This window comes from Aulonocara stuartgranti (assembly GCF_965226115.1).
Source record: "Aulonocara stuartgranti genome assembly, chromosome: 11".
Classification (NCBI taxonomy): domain Eukaryota; kingdom Metazoa; phylum Chordata; class Actinopteri; order Cichliformes; family Cichlidae; genus Aulonocara; species Aulonocara stuartgranti.
In genome coordinates, this window is record NC_138947.1 from 33,518,336 (window position 1) to 33,539,857 (window position 21,522).

Here is a 21,522-nt window from a genome sequence, read left to right on the forward strand (position 1 = left end):
ACTTCAGGGCTCTTTAACAGGGATAAAGGGGTCCTCTGAATCTCAATGGTATGCTTGAAATGTCATGGTGATGGTCTTTAGTAAGAATAACATTAGCCCATTTGCCCATGTGGACAAATCGCTGAGGACCAGTGTGAGGAATAATCTGTAGAAGCAGAAAGATGCTTAAGCCCTTCTCATCCTGGGACAGATAACACTGCTGGCTTCATCAGTCTGATAAAGCGATGGCATTGTCACCCACACACGGGTCACATGTCGGTGCCTCAGGGCTTCATTCAGACGTTGCTACAACATTTACAAAACCAGTTCTAATGCATTGAATGCGTTTAGTTTTCTGTTAACTCACACATTGAATTCTTAAATAGCGACCCTGAGTGACAGCTCCCCTGTCCGAAGTCAACACACTGCCATTGGCAATTTAACAACTCCACAAGTCACTGTGGATGAATCCTGCTGCTGCATCACACTGCAGGGGTTTAATAAACTTTAAGTAGCTTGACCTGCCTCTGCCAATAAATAACTTTTATTGACCAACATTGGTGGTGAAAAGCTGAAAAATGAGATCCTCAGACTTTGTCCTGTTTAACATGTCTGTTTTTTTCATGAGCAGCTTTGAGGCTTCCTCTTACTTGGCGTGAGATAAAATCCTGGCAGCGTGAGACTGAAAGCAACCATCTCAGGCCAAAATGTTAACACTTGGCAAGCTCATTTGCTTTTTTCCTATTTTCATTGTTATTTAAGGCTTTCTCCAAAACAATCGTGTCTTTCAGTGAGCTGAGCGAGTCGCAGAAACCCAAGAGAGACGTCCAGGTTTATCTTGCATGCATTTTTAGACTTGTGAGTTTTGAAAGTGATACCATACGTCCATCAGCAGGTGTTGCAACTTGGCAGCCACTGAGATGTTTGAGCAACTATTAAAGTCTAAATGGATGGGCATGGTCACTGAGAAATAAAAACTATATTTACAGAGTCCCCAGAGGAACATAAAAAAAAAAAGCCCCAAAATAAGGTTTGAAACATGCACAGTTTCAAAGTATTACCGCTTCATTTTCAGATAACTCCATAGCGGCTAAAGAGGTGGAAAGTCTCCACTGAAAGAAAAGCACTTGTTCTATCAATGAGTGAAGGACCTTCAGTGTAAAAGTACACTGGAACCTGTCTATTAAAAGGGAAACAAGCTAAAAGCACATGACTTCTTGACGTTACCTGGGTGACTGTGTTTGCAGTCTGTTAACCTACATCCACACCAAGCAGACACAGGGCAGCGTTTTTGTGCACCAAATGTTCCCTTGTGTTCACCAGCTAGTTGTTTGTTGGTATAAGGCAGTTAGCATTAGGTTTATCAGAGCTTTATGAAGTGAAAGGTGGAAAAAAAAAACCCGATATCTTTCCTCTCAGGCTGAATGACCCTGCTGGGCCTTTGAATCTCCGTGTCACCTCTCAACCTTACTGTTCCAGCCCATCAACAGCTGCTCCGCACTTGGAAAAACCATGCCATTCACAGCTGTTGTTGGGAGGGCAAAAAAACGAGGCTTATGATGTTCTTGCGCACATGCCAGAGAAAATATGGTGAACACAGTAACCAGTGTGAATGAGATGAGTGCAGTAACATAGAAACAACATAGAAATGGTTGTCACTCAGCCAGCAGCAATAACAGCTCGAAAACTGGCCCATCTCTTAGTCACCTGCTCCTAGCAACCAGTAGCAACCAACGGATCAGATTTATCACAGAGCAAATACAGCCCCTGCTATGGCATATTTTAATGAGGCATGAATAAAATGGACTTCAGTCAGATCATGAGGCTAGGTCAGTGCTGTGCTGGCTGTTAATTAGTAATCTGGGCAGCAGTACCTCACGTCCTTTGGTTCACTGTTAATCTAAGAATAGTGATTAATGCAGCTTTAAATAAAAGACATGAGTTGTGCTTCAAAGCCTCACACTCTAATTATTCCCTGTATGAGTGATAAGACTATGGCAAGGCTGAAGAAGTATTCAGGCATACCCAGAGGTAGTAGGTGAACTGCAGGGCGAAGATGGCGATCCCTTCATTGTCAAAGGATCCAGCCACGGAGCGGGAGATGTAGCCAGGAACGATGGCAATGAAGCAGGCTGCCAGCAGTCCTGCCCCCTGGTTCCACAGCTCCCTCGTGAGCAGAAAGGTGGAGATGGAGGTCAGGCCGCTGAACACCGGGGCCAGGAACACGCAGACGTCCCGTATGTGGACAGTGATGTGCAGCAGGTTGAGCACATAATGGATCAGGCCTGCTGTGACCATTAGGCCTGGGTACACCTAGAAGGAAGAGGGTTGAAATTTATTCAGAATATCATAAATCTTTATTTCCATTTCACTCAATGTGTTAAAGCCTTATCTAAAAAAAACAGCAATATTTATTAAATAATTCATTCAAGCAATGTGGGTGTGCACATAACTCCTCCTGGGACATACAGTGTATAGATTTCATTAATTAATGGGTGCACTGGAACCCTCCGCCTCCCCCTCTCGCCCAGCTGTGATTGTATCGCCTTCTAAAGATCTCACAAGGAAACGACTGCCCAGCCCTAACGCATTGTTTCTACAGACTGCGCACACACACACACACACACACACACACACACACACACACACACACACACACCACTATAATTGTATAGCTTCAGTAGAACATTTTCTCTTCCCAGTGTCACATTATGCAAAAACACATTCAAGCTGTTGTTTTCTCTGATAATGTGAACGCACTGAAGTGCACTCTGGGGAACAGATTAGCCCATAACCCATACAGAGAGATCACACGTAAGTTATAAATATAGAGAAGAGGAGGAGTCAGGCGCTCAGAGATGAGCTGTAATGTAATGACGAGTTAAAAGTGACTCGAGCCAGTCTGTCCTTTAGCGGTTATGAAGACAGATCCACTCTGTGTCGTACAAGCTCTTACCTCCCCGCTTCCCCTCGGAGCCGTTTAGCCATCCAGCAACGCTTTAGTTTGTGTGTGTGTGTGTGTGTGTGTGTGTGTGTGTGTGTGTGTGTTGTTTAAAGTGAGCCGATGATGGAAGATTCATCATGATAAGGTGACTCTTGAGAAATAAGGACAAAGAAAGAGGTGCAGTACAGGCAGAAAGTGCACACAGTGCCTCATAACCTTGAGTCAGGCATCTCTGACTCGCACCACGCACACAAACACACACATGCACAGAAGACACAAAATACTTACCGTGCCCCCAACTATCCTACCCAGAGGATACCAGGCTCTTTCATCAAACCAGTTGAGAAACTCATAGAAGCCATTTGTGGTGAGGTGGTGAGTCGACCTGTAGTTGAACCTGAAACAATCAACCAGAGACAAGATAGTTAGACACAGTCCAGGACCTACGAGAGACAGCAACCGAACAGCTGCTTCTTATAAAAAGCTTTTCTACTCTGCTCAAGTACTTAAAGCTCTTTATACAACATGCGGCATTCACACAAGCACTTTTTTGGACATTTAAGTGCCTTTAACGTTCACACTCTGATGAACGAATTGGAGAGCAAGTTGGATTTCATCATTTCGCCCAAAAGTATTTGACTGGAACAACCAGGGTTTAAACCACCAACCTTATAAATATAACATTTATTTATTGTAAATGCAATTTTAAAAAAACGTAATGAATTGATTTAGAGTTGAACTACCATTTAACTACCAAGTCCAAGTGGGGAGTAAACAAATCAACCTACTGACCATCAGCTAGCAAGAATAAGAATGAATACAGACAAAACTACAATTATTGATTCTGCTTATATGTCTAAGGGGGTGAAAGTTTTATGAACTTTAAATATGAATACTGTGTAAAAATAGAAATGCTGCCAACATGACTTTAATGACATTGTTTTACAGGGAAACTGCTGAGCTTGGAAGAATGATTTTGATAACCTGGATGCCTCTCAGTTTCTATCCCTTGCATTTTAACATAACTACCTCCCACTCACTCTCCATGTCATTTTACAATACAAAGCACCTCTTTATCTTTGCCAATTTCTAAACATTTCTCATTATTCCTGACATGAGGTTCAGTTCCAGTCACGACTAGCAGATCACATAATCATCATTACCTTTGAAGCTCTTTGCAACGACTGACAAGATAAACAAGCACAGCACGGCTTCCCGTTAGTCTCCTAAATATATAAACCCTCCCCTGCAGGTCCACGTAGCACTCACTGTGGATGACACTCGCCAGGGGTTCAGTTCAGTCACCTCTGGTTTCATATGACTCCCAATCTGCGTTGATTGGTTTATTTGTAATGATGTAAACAAGTAATTGACCACAGCCAAGAGACACCAGTCTAGACATGTATTCAGTACACACGTGTGGACACGTCCAACCCCTGTGACATGTTTTTTTTTTTTTTTCTGGGGTATCTAAAAAGAAATATAGCAATCTATAAATGGGACCTGTGTTTCTGTTTCATCAGGGAGTTAAATGTTTTATGAGCCACTGGCTTAAAGTATTTACACTGTGCATGTCCTCACTGCGTCTCTGAAAATATCTTCCATGTTTTTGTAACGCAAATGGAGACCACAACTTTAACCTGAACATGTTTCCAAACCTTATGCAAGTGATTTAAAAACATCATTCGCCACAAGGCAGGTGAAGGCTTAAGGTAAGTAGAGGCTTGGAGAGTGGGCGATATTTAATGCACAGAGTGGATTATTTTTTTTAAATCTACTAAAGAAAAACCTACATTGTTCCTTAGAGGGCACAACTTAGATGTAGGGTTCAGTCTTTTCCTACCATTTCTCAGCATTTCAGGTCTGAGAACGTCCCGACTTGCTCCTACTGCCCAAAACTTTGCACTATGCTATAACAGACGTCTATGTATAGGAAAAACTGGCCTTTATTTCAGCATTTAAACAGAGCCAGAACTCAAGAAGTGAGGTCAACAGCTTATTCAGTAATTTTAGCAAAAGTATGGTTGTGTGGCAAAATGCAATGGTCTTTTTCTTCGCCTTTGTGCCATCTCTTCATCAACTTTCTTGATATTCAGCTAGGCAGCTTTTGCGCAGTCTTGCTAACAGGCAGATGCTTTTTTCATTTCCACAAGCAACAGTAGCTGTAGCTCTGTATTCGACCTATTAACAGTGTGTTGCTGAGAAACCATCGGCACAGGACATCATTACATGGAGCTGAGCACTGCATTTTTATCAAAGTCAGGTCAGATCCGTGCCTAGTTTTCCTGCAAACTGCCGGGTGTGACCGTATTTGTATCGGTCCCCAATGGTTTGGCTGCACCGTTAACACTCGTATGCAAAACCAATTACTGCTAATTGAAAGGGTTGTTGGGTAAACTGGCAGAAACTTGCCTCATCCACACCTTCACATACTACTGTGATCTCAGCTGACACCCGTAACAGATGCACAGCTTCATTGCAGTTTTTTCCCTCTCCACTCATGCTCATTTGCTAACATTTTCACTTTTACCTTCTTTTTCTTCCCCAGCCTTCTGCCTGCCTGTTGTTTACAGACAGTGAGCCCGGTCTATAATTAGATGGTTCAGGTAGACAGAGTGCTGCTATTGTACAAATCCTGCACGCAGCTCTTAGTTTCCAAGCTGAGACTACTCAGCAGTTAGTCTGCTTGTCCCCTGAGCCTCTCCAAAGTATTAGAGTGCTCAATACAAACTGTCCCTCCACGAAAAACAGAACTTGATGGCGGGATTGCAGCATATGGCTTGCTCAGCCCCCTTAGGAATGAGTTCTAGATTGAGGGTACGTGCGCAGGTTTTTATGCTCACTCTTGCAGGCTGATTGGAGAGAAGAAAAAAAGCAATGAGAGAAAAGGAGCCTGTACATACAACAGAAGTCATCCATCGTGTGTCTGCTGCCCTGGTTCCTCCCTGGTCTGAGAAAATTCCTCTAACTTTCCTCTTACCATTACAGTCTGGGAAAGCCAGCAGTATCCTAAAGCTTTTCAGACAGCCAGTGGATGGGCTAAACACTCACCTCCCACACTCAACACTCTGGATGATGGGCTCTCAAAACCATTTCCAGCCAGGATGTCAGATGAAGCAGAATTCTGTCTCACCCGTGGGATATGGGCTCATTAAAACACAGAAAAACTTTTTTTTTTACTCCCCAGAAAAGGCACACTAGCCTTTCTAAATTCAGTCAAGGACATGAAACTAACTCCAGCTACTGTACCAAACAAAAGCTGGTGAATGAGTACCTTCTTTATTTTTGAAATCTTTCTATGCTAAAACTCCAGCTTGGTCCCATCCTATTCCAAATAATAACACCAACTAAAACTGGTATCAGAGACTTAAGAGCTCAACACAGATAAGAAAATCTGATCCCAGCCACACAGCACTACAGGCAGTGTGGGCTCTTGAACCCCAGAAGTTCACACTAAATGAGTCAACGGGGACTTTTAAAGTTCTACGGGGAAATGTGTTTTTACACAATTGGGTTTTTTTCCCTGTATATCAAGGTTTTACATATTCAGAGTGTCATTCAGTAAATTATAGAGTGAGTTGTTGGGACTTCAATTTCTTGCTCCATGGCACTGATCAAGGTTTGCACCTTCAAAACTTAAACACTTCAGGGCTCTAAATTAAAGCAAGCAACCACACCGCAGTCTTAAAGGTCAGCCAAGCTGTTTGCATTTATGGGAACTAGACAACATTCTCAATTTTGAACAGGAGTGTAAAAGTAAAGGGGCGATAGGATGATCGAGTGAGCAGCATAAACCCAGCAGTAATTGATTGAGTTTTCTCATTTCCACATATTTCTTCTGTTTTCTTTTATCACCTGAGGTTTTGGGATGTCTGAACAGGCTGATCCTTGCTTAAAACATGCCTCCGTAAAATCTGTACTTCACAAAGTGAACCACAATACTGCAGATAAAGTCCTACTTATGTCAGGCCCTTCCCCATGCCTGGAAGATAAAGTAAAAAAGCAAATCTAAGATATATGACAGCACTATTGGCTGACCAAACTCTGCACATTATTCACTCTTTGCTAATAGCTTTGGGGTGGGGTATACAGAGAATATATTCAGATGCCCATTTGTTCAAATCCACTGACAAAAACCAATGAGCTGTTTACTTCGCTGTTTTTCCACTTAAAGATATTACTCAAGTGGTATATGTATGAGAGATCCAGTACAACATCGAGCCTCAAATCCAGCACTACGCTTCCATTAGCAGCAGCCTTCTGGGTTAAATACGAACATCTCTTTTCCAGAGTAGAACAAACACTAATCACTCTCAGCCATTCATCATCAGATAATTAAGAGTTGGCTAGAAAAATTATAGTCTGGAAATAATTCAGAGCCAGCAGAAAGCTTTACTGCACTGAGATAAATCTACTTTACCACAGACAACATGTGGTCTCGCTCGGCCCCCGGGGAGCAAAAACTCAAGCAATGAATGAAAAACTATCGTTGGGACAGATTACCATGACAACACCTTCTGCAGGTCGTCTGGAAATTGCAGCAAAACGCTGTCTGCTTGTAATTTCACAGGAGTACCAAATGCATGGTCTGTACATGTATCCATTTATTAGTACAGTGTCTTAGAGTCTCCATTTGGACATTTTCTTGTCTTTTATAGGGATCCACTGATTGTGAGAGACCTGCCACTCAGTGCTCTGAAACAGTATCGTGGTGGTAGAAGTAAAACTTCCAGGAAGAAATGCCTTTTAAATCCTGCGAAGGGCACTCAGGTCTGATCTGAGAGATGGCTAATAGCTTGTGTTGTAGGCCGCCACCACCTGCTCAACGATCACCTCTGTTCATGTTCACAGTGGACACAAATGGCGTCTAACTGAACATGCACTTCTTGGGAAATTCACCCCCCGTCACTCTCTCAGGACCAACTCCAAGCTGAAAACTCCACGAGGGGTTCAATACCCGTTTTGAGAACTTAAGCAGCCTCTTAGATGAGAGGTGAGATGTAATCAGAAACAAAATAAGTAAGTCCAGCTCTCTTCATCTGAAGCACATGAGACTGACATGACAGATCATCTCCGGTGTGCTCATTGGCGAATGACTTCTGTTTGACAAGCTATTCAAAACAGGCCTTCATAAACCAGTGAGTGATGTCACAGCAGCTACTTCCAAGAGTGGATGCTGATCATTTTTAGCTTCCTTTTCTTTTTGTTCTTGTTTATTTCTCCTTCTGTCGCAGGGAAACGAAGCTCTTCAAGCCTACATTTTTCAGAATATAGGCAGCACAAATGTGATGTGACAATAGATAAATATTGGCACCGACATCAGTAAATGTCATTTCACTGTCAATATAACAGTATCGGTCAGAGCTGATTTCTGCAGCTGAATCAGAGCCATCATTTTAGGGCAGAGTGAAGTCAAATATAGAACTCTGCTTTATTATCTCAAAGAACAAGGCCTTTCTCCTCGTTGTGTGCGCTGAAAATTGGCCTGCTGCATCTTTAAACGCGGCAGGCAGCCAAAGTGCAGCCAAAGCGAGGGCAGCGTCCCCTTCTAATGACCCACGCCGCGAGGTTTTCCAAGGACAGGCGGCGCAGCGGCAGCCTCCACAGGCTGATCCTGCTTCCCGCTGCTTTCAGATGGTGTGTGGGGGAGCTCGACACAGGAGGACTGAAAAACACACAGCTCTGAGGAGATGACAGGAAGTGACATCAAAGAGATGAATGCGCAGCTGTACACTTCAATCTCACACACACACACACACACACACACACACAGCAGATGATATACACACATAATAAAAAAAGGCATGCATGCAAAAATATTTACACAAAAAGGTCCCAGAAGGAATAGTGTTGTGGTGTTGACATGCCAAGTTAAGAGTGAAGGATCTGTACAAGGTGCATGAAAGAAACAAAGGCACCAATGTGTGTGTCCTCCATAAAAACATACAATAAACACTCCAAATACTGCATGCTGCCTTGTGTTGCTCTGAACTTGTTATAGTTCAGTTAAACCTTGTTTTGTTTTAACCAACAGCAAAGCAGCACTTAAAAGAGCAGCCTTGTTGTCATGTAAGCCAGCCTGAGTCTAGTTTTCCCGTTGTTTCACTGCTTCTGAATCAACTCGTTTTCAGCAGATGTGACCTGAGTATGTGTTTAAAATTAAGGTTCTGGTGGGACACTCAGCGAATGACACTTTCCAAACCATCTCTGGTTTCTCCAACCTGCACACTTCAGTCCCAGAAAAATGTTCAAATCGGCCACACTAAAGCAAATCCATTTGAGAGCGACAGCAGTACACCCCAAAATCTTATATGTATTCCCAAACCCTCGAGATTTAAATTGACAACAGAAATGAAATGGCTTCTGAAGTGCTGTCATGCATAAAATGCTCGCGGTACAGAGAGGCAGGCAGAGAGGTTTCTCCAGAAGTAACACAGCAGTTTCTACTGGGACTCTCTAATCCTTCACTTTGACTCTGCTTTAATCCAAATAAAGACACCATGCTTTCCTCTTTCCACCAAGTCTTAAAAATCAGCTTACTACACAGAGCAGGAAGTGACTGGTCTAGTTAGAGACGGGGAAATTTACTGAAAAACAACTTCTAAAGTTCAAAACACAGGAAATGAGTATTCATGTCTGTAACTGCAATCGTTCAAATGATTCCATATTACAGTGACTGATGTTATTACAGTGTTACGGCTCCAAGACCATCATGTGTGCGTTGCAGGAGTTGTTTGGCTGCACACTCAAGAGATGACCGGAGATTCAGAACACCTGGCGAGTGTTCTGCCAGGTTATTTAAGACCCCGTCTCTTTAAGCCTTCACAGTGACGGTGTTTGTGCCATGCCAGCATCACTATTTGGGTAGTCTTAGTTTGATTCATTTTGCACCCAGATCATGTCTTGTACGGCTGCCAGCAGATCCACACAGCACGTTACTGATGTAACGGGTTGGAATTTTCTCCATGACCCAGGTCAGATTGACTCCTTTTTGTTTTCAAATATTTATCTATTGCTATTACACGCTGGGGTGTCTTACAGCATGACTATTATGTCATTTCTTCCTCGTCTTCTTCTCTTTTACTGGCAGTTGGCAACCCATTTAATTGTAGCAGGTAGTTGTACTGCCCTCTAGTATAGGAGAATGTAATTGTTCTGCCCGTTATTCACACCAGTCGCTTAGAGTACTAGTCAGGTGGCACCAGATAATCTTCCACGGCACACCTGAGTGGTTGGGGAACACTGAGCTATGCCAACTTTTGTGTACAGCCTGTATGAAACACTTGACCTACACTAGTCTGCTAATGTTACTCTAACTGCTGGTAGAGTCGACTCATGCTGCAAAGTAAAGTGCGATTTCATTTTCCACTTTTTCCCAAAAAGATATTTTAAAAGATTCGAGATATTTTTCCTTGAAAACTTGTTAATAATAAATCCACCCTCAAAACTCTTTAGACTAACAGGGAGACAGTGAAGTGTCACAGTAAATGCACTGGATTTGACATAAAAAGCTTTAAAGCCCACAACAGCAGGTGATTTGCTAAACTAACAATGACTAAGTTAACAGACTGTTGCAGTCACTGCTCACACAACACGTGCAGGAATGCAAAAGAACCACCAACAGCAGCTTCAGCAGTCAATGAAAACTGAGTAATACCCATCACCAGGTTATCTGCACAGAGCTTCATATCAACCCAAAATATTGACACTTTTCCAAGAGCAAGTCTGGACTCCTGCAAGTTAACTACCAGAACGTGGACACAGGTTGTGAGAATGATCCCTGAAAGGGAGAGGCAGCCACAGTTTCAAAAAAGCTGAAGTGGAGGCTCAGGTCAGAAGGGCAGCGGAAGAAACCATATCAAGCTCCGTACCGTGCTGATGGGTACTCGGCACATGCACTGACATGAGTGGGCAGAGGGTCAGAGGCCCCTGCAGTAAAAAGTATAAGAGCGCATTCTCTCCACCTATCAAGCCCGTGCTTGTGTTTGTGTATGAGGTCAGACTTCTGTGAATGCTTGATGAGATGGGCGCAGCCAACATGAAAGAAATGGAGCTCTGTTCCCTTGCCTCTCCTTATGTTCATAAACTGCAAACAATCCTTTAAATCACTCATCCTCACCAAACTCCACTGGCCCCATTTTAAGTAAAACCTAATTTCACAGTCCATGAAGACAAGACAGAGGAGTGTGTGTGTGTGTGTGTGTGTGTGTGTGTGTGTGTGTGTGTGTGTTGGGGGTTTCTTATTCTCTTTTTAAACTGTTGCATTGTTCTGAGTCTTGGCTGAGAAGTGATCTACCAGGGGAGAGGGAGAGGAGGAGAAGAGGAGCAGAAACAGGAAACAGGAGGATGGGACATTAGTTCAAATGAATGTAGAGAGGAGCAGGAGGAGTGCGGAGGAAAGATCAGAGCCAGGCAAGAGGGGACGACGAGGATAGAGGGTAGGAGTATGAACAGGCTAACTTTTTTTTTTCCCATCAAATTTTAAATATGCTCCAAATGAACAGTTGATAATTCATTCATTACTGATTAATGTGGCAATTATTTTTTCATTTATTTTTGTGAGGAAAATAACAAAAAGAGGCCATCAAGATTACCCACAGCTCAGCATTATAATGAATGTAAATTAATGACCAAAAATGCTGGTAATTAGTTTTCTATTAGCCAAGTCATTCATCAGCACGTTTAAGCCTTAAGAGAGTTTGCATCGTGCAACAGTATTCCAGCCCCTGGAAAAACAGACTTTGAGGCGTTACACTGGCAGGGAGGGATTTATGGTCCCACATGTGCCTGTCCACATACACGATTCCAGTCAGAAGTGAGAGAGGGGTTTTCACCCACCCCAGATGCACTCCAGTGGAGTCCTTCATGATCCTGAATGATGCATGAAAAGCACAGACAGAGGTGGACACTTCACTTCAGCTCTTTGCATGTTAGAACTTCACTCTCTTCTGCGGCTGGCTAACAGACCAAAAACGGCACAAGCAAGGAATGGCCCACACACCAGTTGTAGTACATACTTTGTACACTGCCTCCATCTGACAACAGATCTCACTGCAGGCAGACGGGCAGTTCCTGGAGTGGACAGCGAACGCCACTTCTGCTCAGAATAAACCCCATATTACAGAGGCTTCCACTTTAAGTGGCCTGTGTGTGTGAGTGAAAGCGAAAGAGACATAGGTCCCCTGTTAAAGTTAGCAATCACTGTGTGAGAGGGTGTGTGTGTAGTGTGTGCATATATGCATGTTTGTCAGAGAGAGAAAAAGAGTGTCTGCAGCTGGTTCTCTCTCTCTTATACACAGTGTAAGCGCGTACCAACATCAGTGATCAGTAAAGGTTAGCCAGACTAAAAAAAAAAAAAAAAAAAAAAAAAAAAACAGCATTTTTGAACTTCTTAGGATCTGTTAAACCTCTGCAAAAAACTCTTTAGGCACAACAAAGCATACCAAACTAACTGAAATAAGCAGGGTGAGAGAGACTTCACCTTTTTGTTTATAAAGACAAAAAACAAAAACCATCATTTAAAGTAAAGTTTAAGTTAAGCTAATAAAGGTGGACTTGAGCAGAAACGCATATGGTGCTTGACTCTTTATTTCAACGGTTGTACATGGGAGGAACTAATTTTATACCATCACTGTAGTGAACCACTGGATATCCATGTTGCACAGGAAGAACAGCCGCCATCCTGATAAAACTGATAATTGTCCTTTATTGTCTCCTTTAATGTGTTTTGTGATGCCTGGCAGCAGCGCACTCTGATTGGGTGTTTGGTCCAAAACAATGTTCAGGTGGGTGGTTACACCCTCAGAGTTTCTGAGTACTGGAAGAAAATCAGTGCTACCAGCTTCACCCATCACCAGTTTCAATAAACCAGTGTGTGCTGAAAGAAACACTGGAAAGCTGAAAACACATAGAGCTCTACCAGTCTGTGTGGATAGTACAGTATGGACTTTTGATTTTCACCTTTTCTTCTGAATCCACCTGTAATGTGGACTACAATAACTAAAAGCCCCTCCAAAAAAAAAAAAAAAAAAAAAAAACCCACTAGCAAGTAAGAAAACTGGGAAACTGAAGAAGAAAAAAAAAGGATCATTGATCTCTTAATGTTTGGTTGGTTGAGCAGGCATGGAGTGTGGAAGTCAGAGGCTAAGAGGAAAAACAAATATGGTGGTTTGAACGCCAAGAGAGGAGAGGGACCTTGCACAAAAGCATAATCAGATAATAATAATAAATTTTATTTATGAGCGCCTTTCAAGTCACCCAAGGACACTTTACAATAGGATAAAACACTTAGTAAAACAATGGCAGAATAAGAACAATAAAACAAAAGCACAAGATAAAATTAACAAACAGTGGATTCACAGTGAATATGCAGATTTGACCAGATGAGTTTTGAGTTGCGATTTAAACTGTGGGAGAGAACCAGTGTTTCTTATTTCTGGGAGCAGAGCAGCTGAAAGCTCTGCTTCCCATGGTGGTGAGGCGGAAGGAAGCAAGCTGGATAGAAGAAGAAGATCGAAGTGAACGGGCAGAACAAGTGGTGGTTAACAGGTCAGAAAGGTAAGGAGGAGCGAGGTTATGAATGGCCTTGAAGGTGAGCAGAAGAAGTTTGAATATTATCGGGAATTTCACAGGGAGCCAGTGAAGTTCCTGAAGAACAGGGGTGATGTGCTGGTAGGAGGGGGTTCTGGTGATAATGCAAGCAGCAGAGTTCTGAACCAGTTGAAGCTTATGGAGGGATATTTGGGGGAGACCATGCAGAAGAGAATTGCAGTAGTCAATACGGGAGGTAACAAGACTATGTACAAGAATGGACGTAGACTGGGTGGAAAGAGAAGGAAGCAATCTGTTAATGTTACGTAGATGGAAGTAGGCAGAACGGGTGAGATTACTGATGTGAGATTTATAGGAAAGTGAACTGTCTAGGATGACACCAAGGCTCTTAACCCGAGGAGAAGGGAAAACTGTGGAGTTATTGATGGTGAGTGAGAAATGGTTTGCCTTCAAAAGGTTGGATTTGGTGCCAATAAGGAGGATCTCGGTTTTATCCTCATTGAGATCACATCTCATCAGGTTCCTGAAAATCCTATATTATGGTAAGCAGTGGACAAGCAAGAAGACACAATGAGGATATGAGAATAACTCCACCTGAGCATTATTGGCCAATTAAAAAAACAAAAACCACCACAAAAGGTCAGCACAGGTACGAATCAGAGATTACCAAAATCACCCACAACTTTTCCCTTAATTTAAATAAATCAAGTAAATGAAATGAAACAAATTCCAAACTAAAGCAACCAGTGACCCGATGCTGAGCATGCAGCGAGGATGCTGCAGACAAGATAAGAAATCATCAGAGTGCAAATTACCGTAGGAAATGGTGACCCTCATTCATTGTCTAAATCACCTTCAACAGGCGTGGGGAGGCGGCAGCTGGGGCCGGAGATGGCTCTTTATCATATGGCCAGAAACAGAAGCAAATTCGATGCATGATATTTTACCCCCGGGCCAGCTCTAATAAAAACTTGCTTTAGTAATCAGCCAGGAAAGTACGATCATCGGTTATCTGATAGCTCGAGCCAAATACTACAGCTTCAAGCTGAGGAGGTGCTTTAGGGCTACAGCCACACTAATGAGTTTTCATAATAATAACAATAATAATAGCTTATTTTCAAGGCTAACAGCAGAAATCAAGAGCCCATAGCTCACCAAATTTTTCCACCACTGGAAGCACATTAGCTTGTGGCCACCTGAGGCTGGGTTTATGAATCCTCCTGGTGTCAAAACAATGATCTTTCACATGTAAGGCAAATACATTGACCCCTAAACCAGAGAGACATTGTGTATGCTGATGCAACTGCATTTATTTCAAAACTGCATATATCATGAGAATTGGCACCGTTACTGAGGCCTTCAAACAGACTCGAGCCAATCGCGTGAGACGAGACGTTGTGCTTTTTGTTTTATTGTGAATCCCACACCATGGCCTCTTATTCTATTATGCTGCTTTCTTCTCCTCCTTTCTTCTTTTTGTTTGTGATGTTTATTTACTTATTTGTAAAAATAAATAAAATAAAATTACATGTACGATGTCATAAATTTAATATAAATATCTGGGGGTATCCGAGAATACACAGCAAACAAATGTGTTAGGGCTACAAGCTGTGCTAAGGATGGAGGATGTTGCCAGCACTAATTATGAAGCAGTGACGGAAGAAATCACCGACTCCACAGACAGATGGGGGTCTCCACCTGTTTCAGTAATTGGTAGAATCAAAGCTACTTTAACTTGTTGAAACAGCCTCTGCCACCTACAACAGATTTGTTCTTGGAAATCATGAAACTGTGTGGGAGTCATATGAAAAATATTTTAAAAAGTCAGCCTTTTGTCTCTGTTATACTTGCCTTTTGTCTTTTGACTTGGCACTCATGGAATCATGTGGGAAAATTAAATTTTCTAATGTCTTCATACCCACACAGAGTGGGGAAAAATGAAAAAGCAGAGTGGCAATTCTTGTACACAAGCCAAATATATCCTTTGTGAAACTTTGTGTTAACGCTGCTCTGGAATTGTCCAAGTGCCATGAAGGAGATTTTTGGGAAAGCTGCTCACCAGGTTTCATTTTTAAGAGATGACGTTTTAGCCTGTATATGCATTAATATCATTTCTGGAAGTGGAGACGAGGCGCACATGTCTGCTCACTGACTCTGTTATCACTCTTTACATGAACCCATTCTTGGTAGATGGCTACCACTGGTTTATTCATCTTTGCTAACTAATTACAGGTGTTTTACCTCATCACTGGTATTTCCTGTCTAATAGCATTTACTAAACTATGCCATCAAACTTGTGCTTCCTGTACATGTAAATGGCTAAGTCAAAAGTGTTTTCAGCCATTCTTATGTTCAGATACTATATATAATAATGAAAATATATTTGAATGCCGAAACCCCTCAACACTAGCAGAGAGGCAGAGTTTGTTACTGCAGGTTAACTTTAGCTGCAACGGTTTTAATTTAAATGACTTGTGTTATTGCCACTGTGTTCATATTCTCCATTTTGTGACTGAAATCAAGCACACACACACACACACACACACACAAAAAAAAATCTGACTCAGAAAAGCCATTTGAGTCAGTAGCCTATTTCATGGTCTAATTCTCTGCACTTGGAGTCCATTTCAGAAAGTGATGAGAGAAAAAAGAAAGCTTTTTAAAAAGGACTGCGATCACTGTTCCCTTCATCTCATCATGTAGTCCGATTCCTTACATCAATCTCTACTGATCGTCTGCGTCACAGCTGTCACTTCCTGGAGAAAAGCACAAAATCTAGTTGAATGTGGATCTTCCACCTTATTTAAGAGACGTCGGTCTGCATCCGTCCAGTAAACCAGAGGAGCTGCACTATGAACACGCTCAGGATATTGTTTGCACTTAACCAATTGTTAGCATTACGATACGCGGTCACAGGTGGTTATTAGATAAGTAGGTAATCCAGGGTTTCCAATTTTACCCACAAGTGCATTTACATGAAGTTTGTGTTACACTACATAACCGTCCCAGAACAAATGAGAGCATGCAGAAAGCTCTGGAGATTATCTAGTAGCCCCAGCTAGATTATTTATCCAGATATTATCCATTAACAAAACTTTTTTTTTTAATATATTTATCATTTTTGGAGATTCTGAAAACTAAAAATCTAAAAGCAAGAAAACAACAAATGTTAAAACATATTTCAACCAGGAAGTTGGCTTACTTTCAACTTTTACGCTGCGTAAGGATTCAGAAAGGCTGTTTTAGGAACACTTGGATATCGCTATGCTAGGGCTTAAACGAGGGCATTTCCTGCAGCCAACCAGGAAAAAGCCAGAAATAAAGCTGCTCATAATGATCTTGATCTTTTGATGCTCATCAGGGAAAGAAAGTCTTTAGATGTCCTCTTAAAAACTACATGATCTTATTGTCTGCACACCTTGGTTCAGAGGATATTACTGTTACTATTTTCCAGAGAAATGATTGATGACTTGATCAGTAGACAGTGATTGAATATACCATGAAGTTCCCTCACTCAGCCACTAATCCTGCTTCCTAGTCCGAGTTTAGGGTCACGAACGAGTGATGACAAAGCAGCTTCCTTTAACTTGGACTGCAATTGTCAGTTTTTGCCCTTTAAAAATAAGCTACAAGTCACAGCTCTGACGTGCATAAGAAGATTAAATAAAAAAATAATCCCCAGTTCATTCATTTAGCATTTCACAGCCACCGGTTCAACCTGGTCTAAAAATTCTTAAAACAGAACAGCAATGAAACAAATGCTCAACACATCTTCAACATAGGCCTCCTCTACAACACAACCTACAGATACATCATGATGCAGTTACTTTCAGGTTTAAATGGGTCATTCTTTCAGTCTCATTAATTGGTCTTTTCTATTTTTCCTTTATCTTCATCATTATGAATCATGTGCAAAATCAGGCTATTGTTAATGTATGATTTGGGGTGGAGGACGATTCATCACCAGTTCACTTTAATTATTATGTGTTCATCTTTAACTCGTATGACATGAAAGAAAACAGCCGGGATAACTAATGCATCGTCGGCAACACCGATGAAAACAAAGGAGGACTTGCTGTACACCGAAGAGTGGATTAGTAAAACTGACCGCTCTCTCAGTACTACCATTATCACTTAAATACAAACAGTCTAAAAGCTAAAATAAATAAATAAAAGCTTAATCCAGCGCTTTATAAATGTTGCAGCGTTTTCACCAGTGGATTACAGCCTGGCAGCCTGCCCAGTTTAAATTAACACCTCCCCGTGTCCAACCATCAGGAGACTGATTCTGATTCAAAATTACATTTAAGCTACAGCTATTTAGTTAGCTAACGTACCTTATTGACCAAGCTTTTTGTTTTTTTAATCAAAAAGAAAGAACCACTTATGTACACTGATTACAGTGAGCGTCGATCTCTCAACGCCAGGCAGAAAAATGAAGCTAAAGGTTATTCAGGGTCCTTTGCCACCGTTTTGTCAAATAAACACAGAGGTTTCAACGAAACTGGTCTGTGAGCATAAATCCAGTGGGAGTTTTTCATGTGAGGGAAAATAACATTTCTATAGAAAAGTTTGAGAAGGAGGCCCAATGTGTAAAGGTTTAGGACCCAGATTGCTTTTGGTGCACAGTGAAGCTGAACTAGTCTCCATTTCCAGAACAGAAAAGCATCCAAATCCTATGAAAGAGGACGGCACAATGTGTGATCTGATAAGCAGACTAACAAAGCTGTGGCTTCCTTTCCATGTCTTTACTCTCCTCAATGTGCAGTTGCTCATCTTCAAGGACTTCAGCATGTGCAGCTGACTATAACTTTAAAGAGCCGAGGAGAAAACATTTTTCATAGGAATCAGTAAGACTGGGAGAAAACAGCCGAGTAATACTTCTTCAAAAACAGGTGATATGACACCAAGTTTAAGTTAACAGGCCCTTGAAGAAAGTAAGTTGGCGAGAGCAACATATTAGCCTCCCAGAAGAGCATTCTTTGCAGATTGCTTTGACTTTGAGACCCAACAACACCCTGAAAGCACCTCTCTCCTGGACAAGGAGTCTATCAAATATGTATAAAGTGAATGTGCATTTCTGGAGTTTTGGAGCAGGCTGTAGAGCCCGCTGCAGTAGCAGCGAGGAGGTGGGTGCTCAAACTGACCTGTGCAACTTGTACTGTGTTTGAAACATGAATTCAGTACATATGAGCACAAATGCAAATCCACTATGGCAAAATTTCTATAATTATGATGAAAGCCGAGTTCACGGGTTGGTTGGAGCTCTTGTTTTCAGCGGTGCTGGTTGGTCAGCGTGAAGCACAAACAGCCCAATGCCATCGTTCAGCCCATTGCAGTCCTGATGATTATTTAATGAGGAGTTGCTTTGCCTTTCCAACCAGCTGCTCAGCACTTCAGGAACAGATCGGAGGAGACGAAACAGAGCAGCGCACTCTCTTCACTGCACGCAGGGAGCAGTTATTCACACCGTCATAAGACGATCAGCCACACCCTGCAAATCAGCCAGTGCACATCTACCAGCTCACCTCAGCTTGTCTTTTCTCAGAGTCTATAAACCAATGATTCCAGGACTCGCTGCTAGCACAGGTTGGGGCTTTGACACATTCACTGCAGCTCAGACGTTTTCAGGAAATCACTGGTCAGAGGTGCATATGGGAATGCAAATTCCTGTACTTGTCAGCTCCCTGGTAAAAATTCAGCTGTGCAAATAATACAGCTAATATTCTTTACGTTTACTACTGGAAAGTAAAGCGGGTAGTTCCCTCATGTGCAAAAGGATCTGGCTTGTGGCTCGATCGTGGCTCAAGAGTTGGGAGTTAGTCTTGTAATCGGAAGGTTGCCGATTCGAGCCCCGACTCGGACAGTCTCGGTCGTTGTGTCCTTGGGCAAGACACTTCACCCGTTGCCTACTGGTGGTGGTCAGAGGGCCCGGTGGCGCCAGTGTCCGGCAGCCTCGCCTCTGTCAGTGCGCCCCAGGGTGGCTGTGGCTACAATGTAGCTTGCCATCACCAGTGTGTGGATGGGTGGATGACTGAACGTGTAAAGCGCTTTGGGGTCCTTAGGGACTAGTAAAGTGCTATACAAATATAGGCCATTTACCATGATGTGGCCATTTCATCTTGTGGGCCGTGTACAGAAAATATCCCCTCTAGACTGTCCAAAGTTCTTATGTGAATATAGCTTTAGAAAAGGTAATGGTCATCCCCTCAGGAGCCTGTGAAATTATTCATGAAATTATCCACTTCTGAAATGCAAGTCAGGGACTATGAAGAGACTGAGGGCATAAAGCCGAAAGTAGTACTACTGCTAATTTACAATACTATATCAGTGTAATGGTGCTTAAGGCATATGGAGTTATTCTGAGAGCCAGGGTTTGAACATGCTCACGGGCTAGAGTCCAGCTACAACATCACGAGTTGCTTTTTAAAGCATTTCAAGCTCGTTATTAGCACTGACTAAAGTAGCTTTATGTGATTCCCAGTTCAAAATAATCATTAAGCATTTCATACTGAACCTATGAACGAACTCAAAGGTTTCACAGAATCTGAAACAAGACTAAAAGCAAACAGCAGCTATCGGGGACAAATACCATTATCTCTTGCTTGTCATATCCAGTTTTAAAACATTCATGACATCATAAAATTAGGTAAAAATGTATTCATTAAGATTTTTTATGTTTGTCTAATTTGTCGTTCATGTATCTTGATTGATAAGGAAAAATGTATGCAATCTTTCACTCCAATAAGCCAACACTGCTTCCAGTCCAGAGGACACACTAATTACTCATTGGCTAAGCTACACACACTGATCGAGCACATAGTGTAGCTCAGGGACATCAAACTCACGGAGGTTTTGAAAGGACCGATTCTGGCCCCTTGTGGTTTGACACTCCTGGCATATATGGGTACAATCACACCAGTAGTTTCCTTATCAATACCTTAAAGAAACAAGCATCTAATAATTCCAGTCTAAACTGATAAAATGAACATTAACCTACCGCCAGCATAAAGCTTAATCAATCATATTCAGTGGTCCATTCGTCCTCTAGAGCACAGAGATGTCTGTGAGTACTGCCCACACTGCCAAGTTCTGCAAAGTTCACCAGCTTTATTCACTTCATTAAAGAGTCAAAACAGAGTGCTGCTGCTGACTAAAGTCTCCAGCTGGTATAGTACACGCGACCACGGCTGGCAGGAGACAAACTGACCAGCCACTGTGAAAATTGACCTCCATTTAGCTGGTGGCTCGGTGCCATTACTCACGTTGCATGTCAGGGAAAGTTATTAAGTGTTTAGTACCCAGTGTGGATGCACAAGCTACATGGGGAGAGGATGGCGAGGCAAGAGCTGACATTTCACGAACATCAATTTAAGATTCCCTGGTGTAAATATGTATTGGTTTTACATACAAAGCTTCAAGTTTACTCCAAGGAAATTTGGCTGTAAGGCCACTTTCTGAGCAGTCATTCCCCAACTTATACACAGCCACATTTCCCTACAAATGTTAGGCATTAGCTTTACAAATCCAAGTTGGATACCAAAATCATGCTGGCTATTTTGCGACGCATAAAACGTGATGCATGTCAAGATCGTTCCTGTCAAATCTGCTCCTCTGGCAGCAAACGGGCTTTGAAGTGTTTGAAGTGTCTGCTGTGGTCTTTCATATTCTGCACTGTGTGATGAATTCATTTCCTTTCATATCAGTGCAGCCTTGGCCTGAGGCCTGCACTTTTGTGACTGCTGCACGTCAGCCTCTCTGAAATACCTCCATAAAAATCACGAAGCGCATTAAGAACACGGAGAAGACGGTACAGCAGGTCGTCGTGTGTGCTAACGCATCCTATAAAACCAGCGGTTGCGGCTGTGCTTGTACTTGACTGCATTCGCCCAAAGGATCCAAACCAGCATGAACCTGTATGAGAAAACATATTTGAACTGATGCACGGGACGGCTGGCTAGTCTTGGTCTGTTGTGTACTATATTACTGATGCAGGGAACTCCCACTGAGACCAGAAGTCTCTCAAGCCAGACTCGAGACTTTCATTG

The 21,522-nt window shown here is 42.3% G+C and overlaps 1 protein-coding gene across 1 annotated transcript in view; it reads right to left on the minus strand.

The window, feature by feature from the left end:
* Positions 1-21,522, minus strand: part of LOC309716901 (dolichyl-diphosphooligosaccharide--protein glycosyltransferase subunit STT3B-like) — a 75,915-nt gene that overhangs the window by 30,568 nt on the left and 23,825 nt on the right. Inside the window, exons 2-3 of the mRNA XM_082551021.1 lie at positions 3,212-3,320; positions 2,005-2,292 (exon numbers count right to left, since the gene is read on the minus strand). Coding sequence (XP_082407147.1) covers positions 2,005-2,292; positions 3,212-3,320 — 397 coding nt within the window. The remainder of the gene's footprint in view (positions 1-2,004; positions 2,293-3,211; positions 3,321-21,522) is intronic.